Source organism: Nicotiana attenuata, unplaced genomic scaffold, assembly GCF_001879085.1.
Source record: "Nicotiana attenuata strain UT unplaced genomic scaffold, NIATTr2, whole genome shotgun sequence".
NCBI classification, from domain to species: Eukaryota; Viridiplantae; Streptophyta; class Magnoliopsida; order Solanales; family Solanaceae; genus Nicotiana; species Nicotiana attenuata.
Window position 1 is genome coordinate 4,905 of NW_017691251.1, and position 708 is coordinate 5,612.

Genomic DNA, 708 nt, shown 5'->3' on the forward strand with positions numbered 1-708 from the left:
TCAGTAGCATTTCTGGGTCACGTTGTATCAGCAGAGGGATTCAGGTGGACCCGAGAAGATACAAGCAGTCAGAACTGGCCTCGACCAGCATCAGCTACAGAGATTCGGAGTTTCTTCGGGGTTAGCAGGGTTACTATCGTCGGTTCGTGGAGGGGTTTTCATCTATCGCAGCCCCGATGACCAGATTGACCCAGAAGGGTGCCAAGTTCAGATGGTCATATGAGTGTGAGGCGAGCTTTCAGAAGCTCAAGACAGCTCTGACTACGGCACCGATATTGGTTTGCCCTCAAGCTCAGGGCCCTATACAGCTTATTGTGATGCTTCCCGTATTGGGCTTGGTGCAGTATTGATGCAGGATGGCAAAGTAATTGCCTATGCCTCGAGGCAGTTGAAGATCCACGGAAGAATTATCCGGTTCATGATCTAGAGTTGGCAGCCATAGTTCATGCCTTGAAGATTTGGAGGCATTATCTATATGGTGTGACGTGCGAGGTGTACACCGATCACAAGAGTCGTTAGCACCTGTTCAAGCAGAAGGAGTTGAACTTGAGGCAGAGGAGGTGGTTGGAGTTATTGAAAGATTATGATGTTACTACTTTGTATTACCCGGGGAGAGCCAATGTGGTAGACGATGCATTGAGTAGGAAGTCCGCCAGCATGGGTAGTCTTTCTTATATTCCGGTCAGCCAGAGACCGCTTGCTTTGGAC

The 708-nt window shown here is 49.3% G+C and overlaps 1 protein-coding gene across 1 annotated transcript in view; it reads left to right on the forward strand.

The window, feature by feature from the left end:
- LOC109222503 (histidine kinase 4-like) overlaps positions 1 to 120 on the forward strand; it is a gene marked incomplete at both ends in the record, with an annotated part of 4,607 nt that extends 4,487 nt beyond the window's left edge. The window contains one exon of the mRNA XM_019386852.1: positions 5 to 120. Coding sequence (XP_019242397.1) covers positions 5 to 120 — 116 coding nt within the window. The remainder of the gene's footprint in view (positions 1 to 4) is intronic.
- Positions 121 to 708: the final 588 nt, after the last annotated feature.